The 23,043-nt window shown below is 34.0% G+C and overlaps 2 protein-coding genes and 1 long non-coding RNA gene across 3 annotated transcripts; all 3 read left to right on the forward strand.

The window, feature by feature from the left end:
* The first annotated feature begins 601 nt into the window (after nucleotides 1-601).
* Nucleotides 602-12,984, forward strand: LOC127105484 (uncharacterized). The gene is made up of 9 exons (XM_051042677.1): nucleotides 602-1,195; nucleotides 1,688-1,735; nucleotides 1,870-1,929; nucleotides 9,019-9,102; nucleotides 9,236-9,340; nucleotides 10,187-10,300; nucleotides 10,407-10,507; nucleotides 12,365-12,476; nucleotides 12,722-12,984. The coding sequence occupies exons 1-9, from the start codon at nucleotides 740-742 to the stop codon at nucleotides 12,848-12,850; spliced, it is 1,209 nt and encodes a 402-aa protein (XP_050898634.1). The 5' UTR covers nucleotides 602-739; the 3' UTR covers nucleotides 12,851-12,984.
* Nucleotides 1,940-7,668, forward strand: LOC127105485 (uncharacterized). Its single transcript, XR_007795013.1, has 2 exons — nucleotides 1,940-2,928; nucleotides 2,986-7,668. It is a non-coding gene; the product is annotated as an uncharacterized LOC127105485 (long non-coding RNA).
* Nucleotides 12,985-15,598: 2,614 nt separating the features above from the next.
* LOC127104174 (uncharacterized) lies at nucleotides 15,599-16,683 on the forward strand. The gene is made up of 2 exons (XM_051041375.1): nucleotides 15,599-16,375; nucleotides 16,456-16,683. The coding sequence occupies exons 1-2, from the start codon at nucleotides 15,599-15,601 to the stop codon at nucleotides 16,681-16,683; spliced, it is 1,005 nt and encodes a 334-aa protein (XP_050897332.1).
* The last annotated feature ends 6,360 nt before the right edge of the window (nucleotides 16,684-23,043 follow it).

The following is a 23,043-nucleotide window of genomic DNA, read 5'->3' on the forward strand; positions in this document are numbered from 1 at the left end:
AATATGAAAAATTTATAATTAGTTTATTTTATAAAAATTATGAGTTGTATAGTTTAAACATTCTCATTTTCATTTTAAAAATATAAAAATTCAACTAATTGATTTGTGACAAAATACTTATCATGTGTATAAATTGTACCTTCTAAAATATATTTAAGGGAATTATTACTAAAATAAAACAACATCATAAGAATTCAAAATAGTTATAGTTATTATAGCATATTTGTTCTCATTTTTATGTTGATAATATTAAAAAATATTAATTTTAATTCAGTATTAATTTTGACTTAATTAAAGAATATATAATTTAATTAATTAATAACCAACATTTATAGAACATTTATTAGATAATTAAAAATAAATACAAATTAAAAGAATAATTTTTTGTATTTATCGTAAAACATATCTGTCTGATTTTTATAACTAAATAAGAAAAAAAATATTTTTAATTAATTAATAAGAAATACTTTTTATTATAACTAAATTAAATTATTTTACTGTGTGAGTGAGAAAAAAAATCTATAAACACCTTTAGGGAACATGGGAATGTTAGACAAACAAATTAAATAGATAGAATTGTACTTTGTTGGTAATTGATTTTCTCAAATCTAAAGAAAGAAGATTACTTTAGATTAGAATTCTAAAAAAAATACACTATTATAGAATAACTCCCATTCGTACACACTTTAGTTTTATCACTTTGAGTGAGAAAGAAACCATATTCAGTTTTCGTTTGCTTATGACTCACCTGGTCACTCGTACTCAACTCGCTCGACTCGTTCCTTTCATTCATCGTCCCAAATCATCACTCAGAACAACCACCTCCCTTCCCCAAACCGTCACCTTACCCCAATTCTCAACCACAACCGATCTCAATCTCCGCCGAAAACACTCGCCGGCAATGGATGCACAACCACCGGAATCCCACACTCCCGCTGTTGAGGGAGAAGAATTCGTCCACATCCACGATCTGAAAATGGAGAGCTTGTCTGATAGCATGGTTCGAATTGATCATTCCTCTGATGCCGTCGATGCAGCTTCGGCTGCCCCTGAAGAAGCCTCGGTGGATGTAGATCGCACCCCGGTTGCGCTTCCGGAGGAACTCTCGAGAAATGTGATCGTGTTGACGTGTGAGTCCTCCGCTGAGGGCGGTGTTTGCGATGTTTACTTGGTCGGTACCGCTCATGTCTCGGAGGTAATTTGGTGTTTTAGTTTTGGTGCGACTTTTTTTTTTTGTTTTTTTGTTTTAGTTGCATTGTGCATTTTCACTGTATATTCATAACAAAGAATTAGGGGTTTTTCTTTTCTTTTTTTCATCAGGCATTTTGTTTCTATTCATTCATTTCAATTTTGATTGGTATGGTGTTTTTATTAGTTCATTTCAATTTGAATTGCCCTTTGTTTTGTAAAATGCATGACTCTAAAATGCGGTGTTAGCTGCTGTTAAGTTGCAAACTATGAAACACACACCGGAAAGACGACACCGGCATTGACACGGTTTCGGACACCTTACACATACACACATTTCTTTTTGAGGTGCCGGTGCTAGAGGTTTGACCTTGATATTGCAGCAAAATGTAGACATAAGTTGGTGGTCGCGGTTGTGGTCTCAATTGAATTCGTCACAGTTGAATTGGGGTGGACTGAATGAGTTAAAGCTTAACATTTATATTGAACTATGTTGCAGGAATCAAGCAGAGAAGTTCAAGCTATTGTCAGTTTACTGAAACCAGAGGTGTTGTTTTCCCTTTGAACTCCATTATTAAACTATAGGCTGAGCTGCCTGATTTTTGTTTCATGCTGTTTCCCTTTCTTTTCTTTGTACATTTTTAATGATGAAACCATATGGTTGATCTATGTTTTCTGCAGGCTGTCTTCCTCGAATTGTGCTCGAGTCGCGTGTCAATTCTTACCCTTCAAAATCTTAAGGTCTCTACTTTTTAACTTGGTGTTTTACCATGAGCAAGGTTGGCAATGCACCGTATGATACACTCTTTCTAATGTGAATTTTTGTGGGTCCTGCAAAAAAAAAATTGGGACTTTCTATGTGTGGGTTTGGTTGTGGGGTGACCAAATTGATTTTTGTTAAAACTAGCTTGAATGACAAGTGATTTATGATATCACCCAAATATGACAAGCAAATTTTTGCTTTTTGAATCATTTTTGTTTCACGAAAGTGAATACCAACTAGTAATATATTCGGGGCGCATAAATTTTCTAGTAATAGAGAATATTTGGAAAAAACATGTCAAATAGTTTATAGCTAGAATGTTAGGTACTTGGTTTAGTTTATAGCTAGAATGTTAGGTACTTGGTTTGGGCCTAAGCCGAACAAATGTGTTATATTTGTTGATGTGGCTAGTTGGTTAGAGGGGAGTGATTGTTATATAAAAGATAGGGATAGCAAGAGAGAAGGATTGAGAATTATTCAGTTAGGAACCATATTGGTTTGGGCAGAGAGAGAATTGTCTCTTCTACGAGGAGTTTAGCTATGGGGTAGTTTGGAACTCTTTTCCTTCTACAATTTTATTTTCTTCGTCAATCAAATACATTTACATTTACCATTGTTTTTCCTCCTGGTTACTTAATTTCTGATTTTGAATTTCGGATTCCCATCATTGGTCTGAACTACCGGATAACTTCTAGATAATTGCTGGAAACTTCTGGAGTCTGCCAGATAACTTCTAGATAATTGTCAGAAGTCGCCGAAAACTACCGGATAGCTACACGGAGAGCCAGCGATGGATGACCTATGGACTATGAAGAGGGAATTACCAGATTTTATGGGGACAAATCCTGATGGGTGGATCTCCATGGCTGAAAAGTTCTTTGAGAAGAACAAAATTCATTATGAGGATAAGTTGCAATCCGCGTTCATGAGCATGGAAGATGAAGGAGCGATGCTATGATTTTATTATTGGGGTGAAGGTGACATGAGCATGGAAGATGAAGGAGCGATGCTATGGTTTTATTATTGGGGTGAAGGTGACAGAAACATACAATGAGCCAAAGTTAGAGGAGTTGAACTTCAGTGTTGACAGAAACATACAATGGGCCAAAGTTAGAGGAGATGAACTTCAGTGTTGAACGAGGAGCAAAATGTTATACAAAAGTAGAATTTGACTCCAAAGAGATTGTTGATCCAGTGATAGAAACGGATTACCAAAAACGAGGAACAAAAGCAATGTTTAACGGAAGAATGAATGAGATGCAAAGAAGAAAGGAGCAGGTGTTTGTTTTTCAGCCACCTCTGTCGCCGGAGCCACCAGACGCTGACCTTTATGTGGTGGCAAATGAGATTCAAATAATCCAAGCGGTTGTCGTCAAACTCCGACCCCCACCGGAACCGCCAAACGTGGATTCACATACACAGATCTCTTCAAGTTTTGATCTGCAAGGAAGGAATGAGAATGCACTTATTCTCAAACCACCGCCTGAGCCAACAGACGCCACTCTCTTTGTGGTGGTCCTGGAAATCAAGTACATCGACTATGTGACAAATAGAGAGAATCGAATTGCTCAGATTCCGGTTGCTCCCTCACCACCTATAAAACCGCCGGGCACGGGTGTATGTGTTGTGGTAATAGATCGGAACTCGCATGTGTCCACATCAGAAAGCAAGTTCTGGGAGGTCCGACCATGATCCCACCACCACCAGAACCACCATACATACACAGGTTCAGGAGGTGTGAATCCTCCACAGTCTCAGACAACCAACTTCTTTGCGGCAAGGAAGAATTCCGTACCAGTTGAGCACGTGCATGCCGATCAGGTAAGTCTCGTGGTTGTTGTTTCTGTTTGGAACCTTCTGGAAGATGAAGGGGCAGAATGGAGCAACCAACTATTACCCACTTTCCAAATTTCTAGACAATCAATTAATGACCCAGCTGTCCCTCACTTATCACAAAAGGAGTCCTCTCACCCTATAGAGATGATCCTAAAATGTGAGATGCAAGTTAAGCCTTATTATATAATAAGTGCAATATGTGGGCTTCAGTTTAATTGGTTTACCCCTTCCCACATATTGTCTACATCATATGATGAGAGCATCAAAGTTTGGTCAGAGTTCTACCTCAACTAACGTGGCAGTGGTTTTTTCATGCATGTCCCAAGCACTTTTATTTTCTAATCCATTTATTCCATACCCTTGGTTCCATGGCCCAACTAAATACTTCCTTCAAAATGGAACATTTATGTACCACAATAAAAACACCAAAAGGAACATTTATGTACCACATTTAAAACACCAAACTTCAGCGCTACTAAACAAAAGAAGCCAGATCAAAACTATTGGATGATGAGTTTGCATCCAAACAAGTTTGTGTGTGTAGTTGTTAACACAGAAAAAATGGTTCTGTTATGCGTTCCTTATTAGAAACTCAAAGGGTCAAGTTTATAGACTTAGCAGTACAACTGACTACCTAAAAAATAGGAAACTACCTCACACACTAACAGCATATCTTAAGTGTGTGCAAGACTTAGCAATACAACTTACTACCTAGAAAATAGGAAACTACCTCACACACTAACAGCATATCCTAAGTGTGAGAGAAAGTAGGAATTGAAAGCAACAAACAATTAATTAAAAACAAACAATAGAAATAATTCTAAAAATCAAATTGACTTATTCAACAATTCCTCCCTTAAACTGTATGCTCCTTGCAACAGTTTATCTCAGACTCATCAAGCATTCCTAGAGCACTCAACATATGTTGGAATTCTTCAACTTTAAGTGGCTTTGTCATGATGTGTGCTAACTGATCTCTTGTATTGCAATAATTCAGCTCAATAACACCATCATTACATAAATTTCTCAAAAAATGAAATCGAACATCAATATGTTTACTTCTTCCATGCAAAACTGGATTTTTGGATAATTTAATTGTTGAGACATTATCACAAAACACCACAGTAGCTCCTTCTTGACAATGACTTAGATGTTCCAAAATTCTTCTCAACTAAACACATTGACAAACACATAACGCGGCTGCTATAAACTCTGCTTCTGTTGTGGATAAGCTAACAACCGACTGCTTCTTCGACACCCAAGAAATAACACCTCCTCCCAGCAAGAAAGCATAGCCCGAAGTGCTCTTCCTGTCATCAAGGTCTCCTGCATAATCACTGTCGGTATAAGCAATTAATTCTTCATTTCCTCCAGCCTTATAGAAAATTCCCAGATTTTCTTCTTGATTGGATCATAAAGTTTGTAGGCCTTAGACTCCTCACTTACACCAAACAACACACATTTGATACTTTTATCATCAAGTTTGCTCCTTTTCTGATCAGGTACATGAACGTATCCAATGCTGCCAAAGATTCTAAAATATGAAACAGACGGCTTAATTCCGCTCCATGCTTCCTCTGGTGTGACGTTCTTGACAGCAAGAGTCGGGCTTCTGTTTAAAATATGAATCACCCATTTTACAGCTTCTGGCCAAAAAGATCTTGGAACTCCCTTTTCCACCAAAACACTGCGAACCATATTTATAATCGTTTGATTTTTTCTCTCAGCCACACCATTTTGTTGTGGCGTGTATGAAGCAGTGAGTTGCCTTTCAATACCATGTTTACTGCAAAATTCAGCAAACTCTTTAGAAAGATACTCTCCCCCTCTATCGGTACGTAATATTTGAATGGGAGCGCCAACTTGTTTTTCAACTAATGCTTTAAACTCTTTAAATGCACCAAAAGTTTCACTTTTCTCCGTAAGAAAATATACCCATACTTTCCTACTTAAATCATCAATGAAAGTGAGTATGTACCTTTTATTTCCATTGGATGTAGGATTGATAGGACCACAAATATCTGAGTGAATTAACTGCAACAACTGAGATGCCCGCCAATTACTTTGTCGTGGAAAAGGGTCTCGTTGATGATTCCCTTTGAGGCAATGTTCACAAAGTTGAGATGTTGGTTTAAAGGAGGGCAACCCTTTCACCATGTCATGCTCCATTAAAGTTTTCAGTCCACTGTAGCTCAAGTGACCATAACGAGAGTGCCATACTTGAGCTGGTGGCACAGAACTAACCTGAAAGCAGGATTGGGAGACTCCGGATTTTACATGAATAGCAAACATACGATTAGTAGTCATGTAGGTTTCAAAAATAAGGCCATTTTCTTTAAACACTCTACATTTGTTTTGCTTCATTTCAACTGTTAACCCTCTTTCCAGAAGTTGCCCCACACTAAATAAATTATTTTTCAGCTCAGGCACATAAAATACATCATTTAGAAAATGCACAACTCCGTTTATCAAAAGTTTAACCATACCTTTTCCACAGACCTTTAGAGCATAATTATTCCCTAATTTCACTTCATCTGAAAAACTTTCATCAATGAAGGAGAACCAATCCTTTCTTCCTGTCATGTGGTTGCTGCAGCCTGAATCGATGAACCACATGTCTTGTGTGTTTGATTTTCCCTCTGATGAAAGTTGTGCCATGAGTAACACTGCTTCCTCATTGGTCTCAACATAATTTGCAATGCTGTCCTGTGGTTTCTTTGGGCATTCATATTGAAAATGTCCAAACTCATGACAGTAATAACATTCCACTGCTGCCTTGTCTACTCGTTGTCTGCCTCCTCTGCCTCTTCCTCGAGCAAATCCACTCCGAAAGTCACCTCTTCCACGGCCACGGTATTTGTCTCATCTCGAGTTACTTTCAACACTTGCTCTTCATGTGAATTGTGCCCATTCATTCGTTGTTCGTGTACCAACAAACTACTTTGGAGTTCATCTACAGTCATGGAATCCAAAACATGAGATTCTTCGATAGCACACACTACATAATCATACCTGGAGGTCATTGAGCGAAGAATCTTTTCGACAACAGTAAGATCCGACATTTGTTCACCGTACATTCGCATCTTATTTGCAATAGTGAGAGTTCGAGCAAAATAGTCATTAACTGATTCTCCATTCTTCATCTGCAAAATCTCCCACTCACGTCGTAGGGCTTGAAGCTGTGCTCGCTTCCCTCTAGCAGTGCCTTGGTATTTCTGTTTTAAGGAATCCTAGATCTCTTTTGATGTCTCCTTCTTTAAAATTGTTTCAAGCACAGATCGATCGATTGCTTGAAAGAGGTAATTCTTTACCTTCAAATCTTTTAGCTTAAGCTCGTTCACCGTTTTTTTCTCGTTCTCCGTTAATACAGTACCATCAGCATGTTGAGGAATCCCTGGATCTATAAGATTCCAATACTCCTTTGACCTTAAAAAATTCTCCATGAGCATTACCCAATGATCATAATGCTCACTCAATTTTGGAATTGCAGGTTGCACGAAGTTGCCATCCGTGGTTGTAGCCATGATTGAAGTCTGCTGCTTCTCTTTACTTGCTATACACCTAGCTCTGATGTCAGATGTTAACACAGAAAAAATGGTTCTGTTCTGCGTTCCTTATTAGAAACTCAAAGGGCCAAGTTTATAGACTTAGCAGTACAACTGACTACCTAAAAAATAGGAAACTATCTCACACACTAACAACATATCTTAAGTGTGTGCAAGACTTAGCAATACAACTTACTACCTAGAAAATAGGAAACTACCTCACACACTAACAACATATCCTAAGTGTGAGAGAAAATAGGAATTGAAAGCAACAAACAATTAATTAAAAACAAACAATAGAAATAATTCTAAAAACCAAATTGACTTATTCAACAAGTATGTAAAAATTCAGAAGTCTTCCCATTGGTTTACAGAATTTTGTCATGTATGAGACCTATTTAAAATAAATCTGTAGAGAAAACTGATAAAACTGATGGTTTGGCACTGGGGCCATTAGAGTCGGCAACTAAGTCACTCAAGAAGGCGGTGAATGTAATATATGATGTCTGTTTTAATCTTTTCACCAGAAAAATCCCTCAAGAGTTTCTATGTGTGGAGATACATGCTCAAACAGGAAAACCATGGAAGGTGGTGTGATTTTAGTTGTTGAAGTGAGTCCAAGTAGTGTGACAAGCCAAGGGGATCACCAGGTCATGAGAAGATAATGTCATTGCATTACTCAATGTTGATCAGGCAATGGGACCCAGGAGAACTCAATTTTCCCATGGCTGCTACAACTTGTGACTACTGCTGGAGTGGTTTACCCTTTTTATATGGGTTGCTCAACTTTGTATTTGACAGATGCAAGTGTTTGTGCCGAGGAAAGATTTGGCAGCAAGGGATGGATATCTCAGCCTTGGGGTCAAGGCTGTTTTTCAAGGGGCGGGGTATTGTTACGTACTTGGTTTGGGCCTAAGCCCACCAAATGTGTCAAATAGAGGAATGAGTTATATTTGTTGATGTGGCTAGTTGGTTTGAGGGGAATGATAGTTATATAAAGGATAGGGATAGCAAGAGAGAAGGCTTGAGAATTATTCCGTTAGGAACCGTATTGGTTTGGGCAGAGAGAGAATTGTTTCTTCTCTGAGAAGCTTATCTCTTGGGTAGTTTGGAATACTTTTCCTTCTACAATTTTATTTTCTTTGATAATCAAATATTTTCCATTGTTATTCCCCCTGCTTACTTAATTTCTGATTTTGAATTTCTGATTCCCATCATTATCTTTGTTCTTATTATTTTATCACTTTCTATGGAAAGTATTTTACTGTAAGAGAATATCAACGTGCTTCAGTTCTGCATTAGATGAGTGCAGGGTTAGTTTTTTTTTTTTGAAATGGCAGGGTTACTTAAATGGTCAAGTATCTGATTTCCTAATATTTACATTGCTTACTGGTGTTGTGCTGACTAAAGGATGAACATCATCATTTTATTTTACATTTTCATTGTTTAATAAGATATATTTGCTTATTTAACTTGATGTTTTAAACCTTTAAGCTTGCTTTTTATGTGTATTTTATTTTTCCTTGTGTATAAAGGAGGCAAAAAAAAACATCCTTTTCTTCAGTAAGAAAATGATAATTGGCATGGTTTTAGTGGTCTATAAAATATTGTTTAACTATATCATTATCAAGTTTCTTTATTTTCATCATTATTCTGGTTGTCATTTAGTTGTCTATTTTCATCTAGGTACCTACTATGAGAGAAATGATTGAAAATTTGAAGAAAAAACAGAACATGTTCGGAGTACTCTATGGCTGGTTCCTAGCCAAGGCATGTTTCTATGTTTGACAACCATATTTAGCATCCTGATTACCTTTTCAACTAATATTCTTTCATTCCTTTTTTTTCAAGAATGCTTTATTTCTGATGTACTGGGCTTTTTCTGCCCTTCAATTTCTGACAGGTTGCCAGTAAGCTTGAGGTATTTCCTGGCTCTGAGTTTCGTGTCGCATATGAAGAAGCAATCAAGTATGGTGGCAGGGTGATACTCGGTGACCGCCCTGTACAGGTTGGATAATATTTTTAAAGAAAAGTCACTGATATTGCATATATGTAATGTACTATCCATTCTTAGCATGTTTTTAACTCTTGATATTTTATTAAATCATTAATTAGTAATGCTAGTATAATAGTAGCATACAAGGAGTGCAACATCACTTTTTTTTTTCTCTTGCTCTGCTGTAAAAATTCTCAATATCTCCTTTGTGCTATTTCTGTATTACTAGTATACACTTTACATTAAATAATAAGTGGCGAAATGCATTATGCTCACACCATTTTGGGATTTGTAGAGAGTAGATCCATTGTGTATGTTGTCTCATCACTGCTGTAAGCAAAAAATGGCTGTTATAGCGACTAGAACTCATGACCGACATATCACATCGCCTGCCGTTTTGTTAGTTTGTATACTTGCATAAAGGCCTACTCTGTAACAATTCAACCCAACAACATAATTCTATGTCTTTTTCCTCAACTTCTGAATGTCTGCTTTCTTGAAAGTATTCAATTATTTTACTATTAATTCTTTCTATGGCTGTTGGAGAAATATTGGTATGTACTATAGTAGTGCATAGTGAATGAAAGGTAAAATTTGAAAACAAAATACTTGTGTTTTTAATAGAAGTTAAAAGTAATATATCTTCTAAAAAAATGTTGTTATAAATAAGCTACATCATAATTCATAATACTGCATATGTTTTTTCACAAAACTTCTCTAGATGCACCCTAATTTGTTTATTTACTTTTTCAGTATCTGCAGTTTTATCAAAGTGTTTTCAACTTGGTTTGATTGTATGATTATGTTTTAGAAGTTTCCCGTTGCTGTGTTAATGGGTTTTGGTTTGGATTGAGACAGATTACATTAAAGAGAACATGGAGTAAGATGCCACTTTGGTACAAGACAAAATTGGTGTACTCTTTACTTTTCCAGGCAGTTTTTTTACCCAGCTCCGATGATCTTAATAAAATGGTATATTTCACGATTTTCATGCACCGGTAGTGATAAGTTTTGAATTATACGTGTTAATGCAAACTTCTTGTCTATATCCTAACATGGCTTTGCTTTGGTTCTTCAGCTAAAGGAAATGGATGACAGTGACATGCTAACTCTTGTTATTCAAGAAATGAGTAAGGAGTTTCCAACTTTAATGGAGACCCTTGTCCACGAACGAGATCAGTAAGCTCTATTGCACTTAATTCAATTTAAAGATTCATTTATTGTGTCTGTCACCTGTTGCCCGCTTTACTCTTAAATGAGGGGTTCTTGGAGAGCATCCTAGACATGGTTTTGGTAATGGAATTTTCTGCATATTCTAACCAAACCTGGAGGTCGGAATTCAAATATCTTGGAAGCTTGGACTTTTTACCAAGTGCCTGATTTGTTTCAGAGCTTAGGATATGGAAATACTTTTGAATTGACCATACTGTTAAGTTTTTTTTTTTGGGATGATATCATCCAGTAACGCCCTTTAATAGTGCACTAGCATTCTGGAGTCCAGATGAAACAGTTTCTTCATTGATGAAATAACAGTATATCAGTGAAAAAACATATGATGGTGGATAGCAGGATAGCGGAGCGGCCAACCCTAAAAATGGGATGGCGGATAGCAGGATAACCACTATTTGACTATTTTTTGGACTAATCTGAATAATAACTATAAAACATAGGAAGTCATGAACTTGTTATTACTTGAAAAAAACAGAGGACAATGAGAAGATAAGAACAGATGAAAAGAAGAACTTATTATTACTTAAGAAAAACAGAGTCCATTAAATCTAAACACAAAAGAAGATGGTGAGAGAAGAAGAAGAACAGATGATGATGAGAAAAGAAGAAAAACAGAAGATAGTGAGAACAGAGGAATGAATAACCAACCTGAAAAGAGAGAGCTTTGCAGTCGGCGGCACTAGGAAGGGAGGATTCAAATATGGCAGTGGTGGAAGCGAACTAGCGAAGAGTGAGAACGATGAGAACGTAGAGCCCAAACTAGAGAAGAGTGAGAACGATGAGGATTATGAGTTTAGGGCTACAGTCAAGGTTGTTAGAATTGAGTTTTGACATTGATTTGTTTAGCCTAGGTAAAATCAAAACGAAAAATCGAAACGTAAAATCCCAGAGTTTACCTCATATTAAAATAATAGAGTATTAAATTTATATGCACGAAATATACATATACTTATATAACATTATAAATGCATCAATAATTTAAATTCTTAACTTAATTATAAAACAACAATATACTAAAGTAACATCCAAAAAACATGAATTTTATAAGTTTCTCAAGTTCAAAAAATCAAGTGTTTTCATCTTCATCTTCAACTTAATCGAAAGTTCATTCTTTATACAACGTCATCTTCATTGGTGTCTTCATCTTCCACTTGATCAAATTTATCTCGAGTTGATAAAGGTTCTTTGAATTCATGGGGCAAAATATAAAATGGGCTTTTTAGAATTTGACAAAAAAAAGGTAAAATCGGGTAGAAGAGTAAAATCCAACGATTTTACACAATTGAACCAATTTCAGAGTAATTTAAATTGCTTTAAATCGTCCCAAGATACGATTTTACATAAAAATGTTTTTACCAGCGATTTAACATGAATTGCTGACCTAGAAATGTGAGATCTATAGAGTATAGGTTTTAAATCGGAATTTTAACAACCTTGGCTACAGTACACTGTAAAATAACACAAAAAGGCCTCCAATGTTATTTTTTAAGGGTAAATAGGGTATTTCAGCGTTAGAATGGATAGTGGGTTTTAACCCACTCTGAGCCGGGAAGTGCTCCCCGCTCCTACAAACTCGCCTATCACGACTGAGATCTCAAACGGAGACGCTATCTGCTTTCTCATAGCAGGTGGCCTCCACGCTGTGCCGCTATTTCCCGGGATTGATAACTGAGTTCAACTGACCTCCATTGTATCTAGACTTGAGGGTGACTGCATTATTTCAATTGACCTCTGCTTTATCTAGAAGCTGTATACGTATTTATGTTGTGTCTTATATAATGTATGATTGTTATTGCATCTATCCAGGTACATGTCCTCCACATTATTAAAAGTGGCAAACGAGAGCAGATCAGTTGTTGCTGTTGTTGGAAAGGGGCATCTTCAAGGAATAAAGAAGAATTGGAAGCAACCTGTCGTGGTATGTGAACATTCAGTTATTTCTCTATATAATCTTAATAAATGCTAGAGCTTATTCTCTGTGCAAGTCAATGTAGATACACTGGAGTTTCAAATTATTTTTAGCACAAAGCATTCTTTGGATACTCCTATATTACCCATTCTAACACAGACACATTGTGATTTCTGTCTCTTCAAAGTTGTAGTACCATTCTTGTATTAGTCATTGACAGATGTTCTGACCCCAATTTTCCTTGCTGTTATCAGATGAAGGATCTCCTGACAGTTCCATCTCCCAAACCGGCTATCTCTGCAATGAGAGTCTTAACATCTGTCGGTGTTGGCGTGGCTGGGGTTGCTATAATATCGGGCATCTATCTTTCATGCAAGAAATGAGTTTTAGGTAGAGACATTGTCATATTGTCATAGACAGGAACGTTTGGTATATGAATTGAAATATATACATGTTGAGTCAAGTTATACCATCATCAACAAAGTTGGTTCAAAGTCATATAATTCGTTTTATTTTATTATTTTGCATTAAGCATTGCCATCCCCTTCCTCTAAACCCATTCAAATTATACACAATCACACTAGTAGCGTTTACGTATTAAAATAGGATAGAACAAAAATATCTGGTTAATGTTGCATATATAAATAACAGGCTAGAGTAAGACGAGGTGGCAATAGTGATGTATTTTAACTCTACCTAAAACAATAGAACTGGAATCAAATAGAACATTGTGAGAACAAAATTGTCACTAAGTCATTAAAAAATGTAAATACTTGTTAATTCTGGACATTGTGAGAACTTGGAAACGGTTTTTATACCGCAACACATTTGAAAGGGTTGGTCTGTATGGTGATAATCAAAACACATGCTTATAAAGCATATATAATGGACAACACAGGTTCGAGTAACACAATTTTATTTTATCAATCTTTATCATCATTCATATCGCATATTATTAACATAGAGTGACAACGTACCATATCTTAAAGACTCTACTTATTCAAGTACTCATAAGATGCAATTCCGAAACAACATATTTATCACATATCTTCAACATATATGATACATCACATATTAATATATAGTGACAATGTGCAAATGACACAGATACTCTACTTATTCGAGTACACATAAGTACTATTAATTACTCCGTGAGTTTTATTGTTTTATTTGAACGATGAACATTTAAAAAAAATATTAGATGTGTTGGTTTTAATAATAAAATTAATATTATTTATTAAATTATTCTTATTAATTGTAATTAATATACTAGTTGAATAAAATAAAAGTTACTAATAAATATGAGTATATTAGTGGGAAAATAATAAATATTTTATTGATATTATTAATGGAAAATTATTTTGAAACAGGGAAAAAATTCAAATGAAATAATTTTATGAGATGTTAATAATCACTCATTAATTATTAAATAAAATTTAACAACTTGGTAACTTAACATGATTATTTGTTAATTAATATTAACTACCTAATTACCTGGTTGACTTAGTACTTATGAATTAAATAATTATTCCTTTTAACTATATTACTTTCAATATCTTAGTTAAGGATTATCTCTACTAATTAAAACTATTTATACTAACTATTCAACTCATATTAACCCATTGTAACTAACTTAACTAATTTTCAAATCTGCCTTACCCATAATTGATTTCCAAATAGTCATTAATTGTTTTTTAGTCTAATATTAGCCACTAACATCTTTGAACATAAATTGATTTTAGCCTAATAATTTATTTACCTTCTGCTAAATCCAACTTAGTTAAGTGCTTTTATCCTCTAATTAAGTTCATGCTTCAACTAAATCCACTAACCATCCTGAATCTGATTTATAGAGTTCTTCTAATACATTAGTTGGTTTCTTAAAATCAATACTCAATTTTTTTAATATATTCCTAATTTTACTATATTAAGCCATTTTTATTAATCATTTTCTTACTTGCTCATTATTTAACTTTTATATATATTTTTTATTTTTATTTTTTAAAATAACCGTTTTTTTCAAGAATAATATGAAAATAACCACGATTTAAAAGTATTTATCAATATAAAAAAATAAACTGAGACACCATTTGTTATGGTGCATTGATCAAATTGTACTCAGTCGCTACTAAGAGTGACATATGCATGTTAATTCACCATGTGCAGTGGCGCATGCATATTCCTTTATTTTTTTTACATGCATACGCCAATTGTAGTTACGCATGTTCCTTCATTTTACATGCACGCGCCAATTGCAATAACACATGTTCTTATATTTTACATGCATGCGCCAATTGAAGTGATGCATGCTCCCACATTTTACATGCATGCGTCAATTGAAGTGACACATACTCTTACATTTTACATATATGCGCAAATTGGAGTGACATATGCTCTCACATTTTACATGAAATATGGTTAGTTTGATAAATAAATTAAAAATGTGATTATTTTGGTATATAATTTAAAAAATGAGTTATTTCAAAAATATTTTTTTTTGACAGAAAACATCTCATTTATGCAATTAAATTAGAAGTAGAAGAACAAGATAATAAATACACGCAATACAAAATGAATATATTAATTTCAGCATTGTTAAACAAACCATGAACACACTTTACCATAATTTTGGAGTCTGATTGTAACTACCACATCCTGCCAATTTTGATCACTAATCCACTTTAAGACCACCTCACAATATAATCAAGATCGAGTGCTGGATCGTAAGATCTTACGTGCCAAATTTACCTTTTAGTGCTACGATCTTGAAAATATCTTTTTCGTATATCTTAGTAGTCAAGATTGAGTTTTCCATAGTAAGATCGTAAAAGATATAGTGTTGGGCGCCTGGGCCTATTTTTCTGGGCTTTTTACCTGGTCGGTTTTTTTAAGTGACCCGATTTTTAAATTAAATTCTCACTCTTTAAGTCTTAACCCTAAAACACCAAAAGACAAAACGACGGCCTCTTTACTCTTACTCCTCCTTTAACGATCTCTCTCTGTAACTTTCCACCTTCATCATAGCCATTCTTCTCCTTCATCATCTTCGTTCTTCTCCCTCTGTGTTCACCTTCTTCCTACCACCGTTCTTCTCCCTCTGTGTTCACCTTCCTACCACCGTTCTTCAACATATGGCTTCAAATAAACAGAATGTTTCATCAACAGTTGAAAGTGGTGCTTCTGCTCCCACTCCTCCTGCAAAAAATTCTTGTGAAATGAAAACTGATCCAACATGGAAGTATTGTGTTTTACTTGACCCAATTTCTAGAAGAGTCAAGTGTAAATTCTGTGAGGGTGAAGTTATAGGAGGTGTTTATCATTTGCAGCATCATTTGGCCGGAACCAGAAACAATGTTAAGCCATATTTAGCTGTTCCAGATGACGTCAAGAGTAAAATATTGGATAAGATTTACAAATTACAAACGAAGTTGCTGCAAAAATCACAAGAAATTAGCATTGAAGGTGGTAGTGTTGTTGCCAATGATGATCTTGAAGTTGTTGGTTGTTCAAGTGGAAAAAGGAAAAGTCAGATGGAAATAACACCTAAGGATATGTTCAAAAGAGGAATCACCAGTACACTAAAACAGACCACAATCAACGGTAACTATAAGCAGAATTTGAGGGATGAGGCATGTAAGGATATTGCTTTTTTTTTTTACAATAATTCTATTCCATTTAATGTTGCAAGGTCTGAAGAATTTCAAAAAATGTTTGAATCTGCTATAAAACACGGTATAGGATTTAAGCCACCATCCTATCATGAGATTAGAGTGAAGTATTTAGATTATTATTATGGTCAGATTAGCAAAGATTTAGAGGGGCATAGGGCTGTTTGGAGGAAGTTAGGATGCACCATAATGAGAGTTGGTTGGACCGATAGGAGGAGAAGGACTATACTGAATTTTCTGGTGAATAGTCCCAAAGGAACTATTTTTTGAAGTCTTTTGATGCATCTGATATAACTAAGACAACAAATAAATTTTTTAAGATGATAAATGATATTGTTGAAGAGGTTGGAGAAGAAAATGTTATACAAGTTGTTACCGACAATGCTGCAAATTACAAAGTAGCAGGGGAATTGTTGATGGAAAAGAGAAACACGTTGTATTGGACACCATGTGTTGCCCATTGCATTGACTTGATGTTGAGATATTTTGAGAAGAAAATATCTCTCCACAAAGATACAATTTCTAGGGATAAAAAGATCACAACTTAAATTTATGCAAGAACAAGTCTTATTTCTTTGTTGCATAAGTTTACTAATAATGCTGATTTGATTCGACCCGCAATGACTTGTTTTTCCACTTCTTATTTGACATTGGAGTGTTTGAATGACCATCGAGGTGAACTAATTAATATGTTCAATTCAAAAGAGTGGAAGACTAGCAAAATTGCAAAGAGTAAAGATAGAATCATTGTGGAAAAGATTGTGTTGGATAAGTTATTTTGGAATAATGTTTTGAATTGTGTGAGGGGTGCTTTCCCATTTATTAGAGTAAAGCGTATGGTGGACTCCGATGAGAAGCCAGCCATGGGATTTATTTATGAAGAAATGGATCGGGTGAAAGAGAAGATTCGATCAAGCTTTAATGGGATTGCTAAGTGTCATACCCTAAATTTTACCCTGAGTTTTCACTCGCATCAGCATAACATAAATCGATCCATTTTGTCGTGTATTTCATCAATTTAAAGCATTCATCAGGGTTCAGGTAAAAAAGTCAAGAATTTTGACATTTTATCCAACTTTGATAGTACTCATTCAGTTGTCTGTTGATTAAGAAGTCAAAAGACTTAATTTCTCAATCTTGTTGCTTCGCTTATTTTTTTGTTGCATCGTGTTTCAGAGGTTCAGAAAGTGATAATCAAGGGTATTGTCGTTGTCTGAATCTTTGTAGGGTTTTGTTTGAGAATCAACAACAAATTGTACAAGAGCGATTCAGTTGCATCTGATTGTCTGTTCACGATTATTCAGTAAATAATTCAGTTCATTTACATGAAATTTGCATTTTTATACTTGTCACAACATGCATTTTGTTTTGCATAATGTTTAAAATATCAGCCAGATAATTTTTTCAGATCTACAGACAAACCGATTGAATCATTTCCCAAATATACGTCGAATTAGTGGCCGAAAATTGAGCTTTCAGACGTCAGTTTTATTGATCTATGGTTCACGTAGTTCAACCTGGCATGCTCATTTTATTTTATTCGACTACCTTTCAGTCGCATTTTTTATGCCCGCCTGAGCCTTTTTAATCGATCAATTTTTATTTTAAAATTTGATCAAAACCTGTATGTTTTCGAGAAGTTTATTTTGCGCTGATCATTTTTATGCTGTCACTTTATTTTTTTTTGGATATTTTTTTATGTCCAATTTTTATTCCTTTTTTATCCTATTATTCTTTATCTTTCGCCAAAATAATATGAGGAATTATTTAGAATTATCTATGTTGTCAATTTTATTTTATTCATATTTGTATTTTATTTATTTATTATTTAAATAGTAAGAACAAAATTATTTAATTTTTTTACCAGCGACCCAGTAAATCATTTATTTTTATTTTAAAGTCATTTTTTAAAATAAAAAAAAAACTCCTTTAGCCATTGGTGGAGTACCACTTGGTTTTATTTTCATTTTTTTTTCTTTTTTCTTTTTTTTTTCTTTTTCTTCTCTCTCAACTTCTTTTCCTTTCTTTCTTTTATTTTTTCTCTCTCCTCTCTTTCCTTCTTTTCTCTCTCCGCGTTTACTTCTTTTTCTCTCTCCTCTCTTTCCTTCTTTTCTCTCTCCACGTTTTCTTCTTTTTCCTCTCACTCTCAGTATTCTCTTTTTTTTCCTTTCTCTCTTTCCTCTTTTCTTCACATCTTACACTTACACAAAAAAATATCTAACATAAAATATATTAAATTTCTTTCATCAAAAACTCACTCTTTCTCTACTATTCATAAACCGCCCAACCCATAATATCTCTTTCAAATCTCATTATCATCACCACAAAAAAGGAAGTTTTGATCAAAAAAAAAATAATAATATTTTTCCACTTCTTCAACCACCAAGCAACAACAAAACTGAGAAAAAATATTTTCACTTTTCAATCTCTCAAACACAACTCAACTCTATCTTCAACATAACACACAAAAACTTCATTCATATTATTTACTAAATATCATCATCATCACAAACCAACTCCAAATTTCTCCGCCATCGTTTTCAACCGACACCAAATCACCACCGCATCGGAACACCTTTTTGTTGGAGAAAACTACACAACAACGAACCGTCACTCTTCAGGTTGCAAACCGCCAGATCCTTTGACTAACGGTAAGTGAGAGAGGGGAACAATGTAGTTTTGTTGTTTTTAATTTTGATGTTGATTTTTTTTTTTTTGAAACATTGGAGGAGGAGAGTTTCCTTTTTTTATATAAATTCTTTTTTTCAAAAGAAAGAAAACAAGATATATGTTGTTATTGCTAGACTGGTGCGGACAAGAAGAGGAAATTGTTTAAACTTTTTATTTTTTATTTTTCTTTCTTTGCTGTTATCCTCTTACCGTCATTGTCCCCTTTTTCTTTTCATTTTTCTTAAATTATTATTTGTTCTTGTCTTTTTATATTTATTTTTATTATTGATTAATATTGTTATTGATTAATATTATTATTGATTGAATATTATCTATTTATTATTATCATTACTATTAGTATATATTAATATATATATTATCATGACTATTATTACTAATATTATTATTATTATTATTATTATTATTCATTAGTATATTATTATTATTTCATTTAATTATTATTGTCAAAATTATTAATTTGTCATTATTGTTGTTATTATTATAATAATAGTTTTTTTTATTATTATTTATTGTTAACTATTTTTGTTGATTATTTTATTTATTATTTATTATTATTGTTGTTATTATTTAAAATGCTTGATAGTACGAGATGAAAGCTCAACCTACACCATTATTATTCTGTACACTTTTATGGTTTTTTTTAATCTTTCTAAAACAACAACTTTGTGTTGTTAACTTATAGCAGCTTCTGTAATTGGACAAACTAACCATTAGTTGATTTTGATGAAATAAGGCTACCAAATAGCATTGCTCTAGTATTATTGTTTATTATCAATTATTATTATTATTATTATTATTATTATTATTATTATTATTATTTTATTTTTATTATTTATCATTATTTTTATTAATTATTTATTGATTAAATTGTTATAAAAAAATTCGATTTATTTGTCCCGTCGGTTTTTCATAAATGCGTAGCAATTTTGAAGTTAAAAATTCAATTTAATTGCAGGAATTTGCTTATACGCATAAAGTCTTATTGACCAGTCTCAGATATGGTGATTCCTACATGAATCGCCTTACAAATGTTCAATACAGTGCTAAATTTTTTGGTTTAACTTTTGATTTTATTTCGAATCCCTTGGCTTTCTCTTGGGCCTTCTTACAACGAGATTCTTTTATTTTTTTCAATTGTCTTTCAAAACTTATATCATTTAATTATCGTATCGTATCCCCATTCGATAAACTGTATCCCCATTCCCGAAAATTTGTAATAAATTTACCGCTTTTATTTACTTTATTGTATTAGCTGATTGTTAATTCAAAGATTAAAATCAATCATTTTTAGAAAAGAACAAAAACAAATACTCGATCCAACGTCGAACAATTTTCAAAAAAACTAGAACCATTTTCATATCCACTTCTCCGTCATTTTTAAAACTTTCAAATCATTTTATTCTATTTCGATTCAAACGCAAAGAATAAAAACCTCGATCCAACATCGAGTGCCTTTTCCCTAGTCAAATTCAAAATACCTAATTATATTTAAACATTATTTCAAAAAAGATGAAAAGGGAGATGGTCTCGAGTCTTCGATTCCTCTCCTCAATTACTTGGATACGAGTAGCCTTACTCGGCGATTCGAGTAATCGTCATCCAAACTCTTTTCATAATCAAACCTTAAATTAAACTCATTTTCGTAAAAAACTGGTACGAAAAAGGAGGTGGTCTGGAGCCTTCCATTCCCTTCCTCGAGTACTTGGATACGAGTAGCCTTACTCGGTCATTCGAGTATTTGTCGTCCGTCCAAAATACATTAAGCTTATTTAAATCCTTTTGCAATTAAGGATGAAAATGGAGATGGTCTAGAGCCTTCTATTTCTCTTCTCGAGTACTTGGATACAAGTAGCCTTACTCGGCCATTCGAGTAATCATCATCCAAATAAAACACTCAAACCAATCAAACTTGTTTTCCGCCCTTCCGCGACCATGAAAACATTTTCAGAAAAGAGTATGCAACATCCATTTGGATGCGAAACAAACAAAGACTTCAGCCTCCAAGAACGAGCAACAAGTAAAGGTTTAATCGCTCAAATGTAATCCAAGCATCACTCTCTTTAAAAGCAATCCACCCAGTAGTTCTCTTTGGGCAGAACTACGTTTGCCTTGAGTTCTTCATAGCACCTGGAGATACGTAGGAGCAGGATTGCGAAATCTTGTCAGGCACATTAATATTAAAAAACCTAAGTCTTTCCTTTCTTTCTTTCTTTTTCTCGCCCGATAAGTAGAAGATAATAATTAACATTAGCTAAACACTCTATCATAAATTTAACTAAGTGGTTCCCGTTGAGTACAACGGACGTGAGGGGTGCTAATACCTTCCCCTTGCGTAACCGACTCCCGAACCCGAATTTGGTTGTGACGACCATTTCCTTTTTATTGTTTATTCGTGGGTTTTATCGATATTTTCCCTTTCCTTCATTGGAATAAATAAAGTTCGGTGGCGACTCTGTTCGAACATCTTTTCCGTGAGCGTGCGAGCGTCTCACGAAGGATCGCGTTTTTTCGAGATGCGACACTAAGAGGTAATTATCTTCCACCTTAATTTTTGTTTTATAATTATACATCTAGTAGTTTGAGTAATAACTCAATTATTCTCTCTTTTTTTAGCTACAATCCCCTTTGGAAGATAATTGATGAAAGGTGGGATAAGCAACTTCATAGGCCATTACATGTTGCAGGCCTTTATTTGAACCCCATCTTGTGTTATGCTTCGGGATTCACTATTGATAATGAAGTTACAAATGGCTTGTATGAATGTTTGGCTAGAATGGTGGAAGATCCAGAACAAAGAGGCATGATTGATCTTCAACTTGAGGATTTCAAAGGGAAAGTTGGATCTTTTGGTAGTGAGTTTTCTACATTTGCACTTCAAACTAAAACACCAACACAATGTGGGATTCTTATGGAGGCGGTCATCCTGAATTGCAATGGTTTGCTTTGAGAGTTCTTAGCTTGACATGTAGCTCATCAGGATGTGAAAGGAACTGAAGTACTTTTGAAAGGGTAAGTTTTCAAATTTATTGAACAATTGTATTCTAAATATCTATTGTGTTTTAATCATTTGTGTTATAATCATCTAGGTTCACACTAAGAAGCAGAATCACTTAAAACAAAACACGATGAATAGTTTTTGTGATGACTAACTCAAAATTGGGAAAAAAGAAGAAAAATAGAAAGAATGCTAACTATGAGGTTGATGAAATTGATTCTGAAAATGAAGGGGAAGAATGGATTGAGAATGTGGAGGATAATGAAGATGATAAAGATATTACCCTTGTTGTTGGAGAAGATGCTAGTGGTATTGGTAATGATTTAGATGTTCCTTCCATTATTGAAGATGATGCCTTTGAATTGGAAGAGAATGAGGAGGAGGAGGATCCATATGACTATCATGATATGAGAATACATAATATTTTAGATGATTAGACTTGTTTGTTAGATTTATGTCTTGTTTGTTATATTTATGTTTTTTGAGCTACTTATTTTGAACCTGGTCTTTTGAACTTATTGAATTATAAAATTATGGTTATGAGTTGTTAATTAAATTGGTTACGTGTTATGATTTGTAGGTTATTTTGTTCATGTATTATAAATTTTCATATTTTTTCCACGTGAAATTACCATTTTACCCTTCGGTAAGATCTTAAGTGTCGTGCTACAATCCTAATTTTACGATCTTTAATAGGCCGCCCGATCCTATTTAAGATCCCGTGCCTGACTACCTTGCCATCTCAGTCCCAAGGCGACAACCACCAGAGGTGTTAAACTGATCTTCTCTCTATCTTTGTCTTTTCATATGATTTTAAAAAAACTAAAACATATAAGTAATATAAGTAATGTTTGTAAGTTAGATATATAAAAACTATTATTTTAAATATTTTGAAATTTGAAAATTTTGGTGGTCAAAACTATAAGTATCGTCAAAACAACAGATTTATTAGATTAATTTTTACACTTCTTTGTTAACCTTTTTAAAAAATTACTATTAACTTTTTAATATTAATTTATTGAATTAGTTTTGGATTGTCCAAAGATCCAAAAAGATAAGGCCAATTACAAGGCCCAACCTAAAGCACCATCACGAAAAAGAACAACAAATAAGTAGAACCTCGCTAAAAGGGTATGACACCTGATTCGAGTTGCAAATCCACTATCTATTAGAACAAGATTTTGATTCTGCAATATATCTCTAAGTTTTGATGATAACAAAG

The sequence above is a fragment of the Lathyrus oleraceus genome, chromosome 7, assembly GCF_024323335.1.
Source record: "Lathyrus oleraceus cultivar Zhongwan6 chromosome 7, CAAS_Psat_ZW6_1.0, whole genome shotgun sequence".
NCBI classification, from domain to species: domain Eukaryota; kingdom Viridiplantae; phylum Streptophyta; class Magnoliopsida; order Fabales; family Fabaceae; genus Lathyrus; species Lathyrus oleraceus.

Bases quoted from the DNA above. Each gene is read 5' to 3' on its own strand.
- LOC127104174 (XM_051041375.1), top strand. From the start codon at position 15,599: ATGGCTTCAAATAAACAGAATGTTTCATCAACAGTTGAAAGTGGTGCT. The intron at 16,376-16,455 runs GTGAATAGTCCC...AAATTTTTTAAG, and splicing joins GGACTATACTGAATTTTCTG to ATGATAAATGATATTGTTGA.
- LOC127105484 (XM_051042677.1), top strand. From the start codon at position 740: ATGACTCACCTGGTCACTCGTACTCAACTCGCTCGACTCGTTCCTTTC. The intron at 9,341-10,186 runs GTTGGATAATAT...GGATTGAGACAG, and splicing joins TCGGTGACCGCCCTGTACAG to ATTACATTAAAGAGAACATG. The intron at 12,477-12,721 runs GTATGTGAACAT...TGCTGTTATCAG, and splicing joins ATTGGAAGCAACCTGTCGTG to ATGAAGGATCTCCTGACAGT.